Below are 2,175 nucleotides of genomic sequence, written 5' to 3'. Positions count from 1 at the left end.
ATGAGGTCTTTTTTACTTTACCTGGAGTATTTCCAATTTTCAGTACTTTTACTTCTACTCACTACATCTCAGAGGCAAATGTTGTACTTTTACTCCACTACTATTATTTGAAAACTTTAGTTACTAGTTACTTTGCAATTATCAATTACTATACTATAAAACACACACATTAACCACTTTAGCCCTATGTTATACCTAGGCTATTTGAAAAAAGCAGATCTACAAGCTCACAACCTAAAATGTGTCCACAACGCGTCGCATCGCGACGCGTTGTGACACATTTTAGGCCTTTTACTTTTGATACTTTAAGTAAATTTTGATACCAATACTTTTGTACTTTTGTACATTTTAGACCTTTTACTTTTGATACTTTAAGTACAATTTTGATACCAATACTTTTGTACTTTTACTCAAAGTAAATGTTGAATTCCGGACTTTTACTTGTAACGGCCATATTTCTAAATTGCAGTATTGATACTTTTACTTGAGTAAAAATATCAGAGTACATTTTCCCACCAGTGGTTATAGGTGTTAAAGTGTTAGATTATTTTGTTTAACATTCAAACATTTGCCTTTGAGTGGATAAGAAGTGAGTTCTCACACAACGCTCCACTGTGTGAGAACATTATGATGGTATTTATCATAGAACGGTTAGTTTGCGTTATCATTATCATTATGCAAACAACACTTCACTGCCCAAGCATTCCCATGTTTGGTGGCGTGGCACGCACTGAAAATACCAGATCTACAAGCTTGAGGCATTGTAGAGCTTGTAGATCTTGCTGTTGTCGGTGTACTGTGTGGTAATCTGTGGCTATACTGAAGTATGATATTAACATGACGGTGAGGTCATTCTCTTCTTGAGCTGACCACAGCTCTCACACGCTCAGTGACGTGGACAGTAAGTAACTAAGTACATTTACTTGAGTATAAAGTATGATTGGAACGGCCATGGCTGAAGTGACCTCTGGAGGTCCCAGGCAGTGGTTGAAAACGTACTGTTTTACTTAAGTAAAAGTATCAATACTGCAATGTGGAAATACTCTGTTACAAGTAAATGTCAGAAATTCAAAATGTACTTGAGTAAAAGTACAAAAGTATTGGTATCAAAATGTACTTAAAGTACCAAAGTAAAAGTACTTAAATGTTTGAAAATAGCATAGTGTCCCATTTCCAATTTTCCCCATTTCTGATGATTACAAATTGATTGCACCTGTGTCCACAGCTCTGAGATGTATTTTATAACAGTTTATAAGCAAGTTATGGTGGATATTATTTAGCCCATATTATTTTATAGTGGTTTATAGCAGTTATATTTTGAACTTTTCTAATTAAGGATAAATGAAGTAACTAGTATCCTGCAAACATGAGAACTTTCACAATTCGGCCGATGCCAAAACCTTTGTATTCTCAGTTCATATATTGAATGCATGAGCCTATACTTTTAATCACTTTTCCATTATGCTTTGTTGATGTACCTCGTTCTGTTTGCATGTCTGTCTAATAAAGTGTTCAATGAATCAATGTCTACATTTATGGTGTCACTACTTTTACTGACAGTATAAGCGCTGCAGTTCCTACCTGCCTCCACCAGGTGTCGCATGTTGTCCAGGTGAGAGCAGGTATACCTGTGTGATGACGTCATCCTACGTGTCAAACACACAGTCACTGAGCAGGAAGTTGTTTCTATAAAAAACTCTTCAAACGTTCAGGAGCTTTTATTATTGTTCACAATAACAGACCTACAAGCTCACAGATCTACAAGCTCATAGCACAGCACTCCTCCTGGAAATATGACCAATTCATTAATAATATGACCTTATTAGGACTATTGTGAATATGATCAGTGTTGTTTTGACTTCATATTCCTGCATCTGATCCTTTTCTTTCTCTAAAAGAACCAACATGTTTTACAAAACTCCAGAGGTAAGAACTATGTTTATTATTATTATTATTATAATTATGAGGACTGTTTATTATTATTCAGTGGTGTAAAGTAACTAAGTACATTTACTCAAGTACTCTACTTATGTACACTTTGAGGAATTGTTTACTTTACTGGAGTATTTCGCATTTTCATTACTTTTACTTCTACTCCACTACATCTCAGAGGCAAATATTGTACTTTTACTCCACTACAATTATTTGAAAACTTTAGTTACTAGTTACTTTGTA

At 34.7% G+C, this 2,175-nt stretch overlaps 1 protein-coding gene across 1 annotated transcript in view; it reads left to right on the top strand.

Moving 5' to 3' along the window:
- Nucleotides 1–1,705: 1,705 nt before the first annotated feature.
- Nucleotides 1,706–2,175, top strand: part of ano9b (anoctamin 9b) — a 58,352-nt gene continuing 57,882 nt past the window's right edge. Inside the window, exon 1 of the mRNA XM_080416326.1 lies at nucleotides 1,706–1,926. Coding sequence (XP_080272452.1) covers nucleotides 1,906–1,926 — 21 coding nt within the window. The 5' untranslated portion in view covers nucleotides 1,706–1,905. The remainder of the gene's footprint in view (nucleotides 1,927–2,175) is intronic.

The sequence above is a fragment of the Gymnoscopelus braueri genome (assembly GCF_963280865.1).
Source record: "Gymnoscopelus braueri genome assembly, chromosome: 1".
Classification (NCBI taxonomy): Eukaryota; Metazoa; Chordata; class Actinopteri; order Myctophiformes; family Myctophidae; genus Gymnoscopelus; species Gymnoscopelus braueri.
Note: the sequence above shows the minus strand (reverse complement) of the source record. Positions and strands in the feature narration are given on the sequence as shown.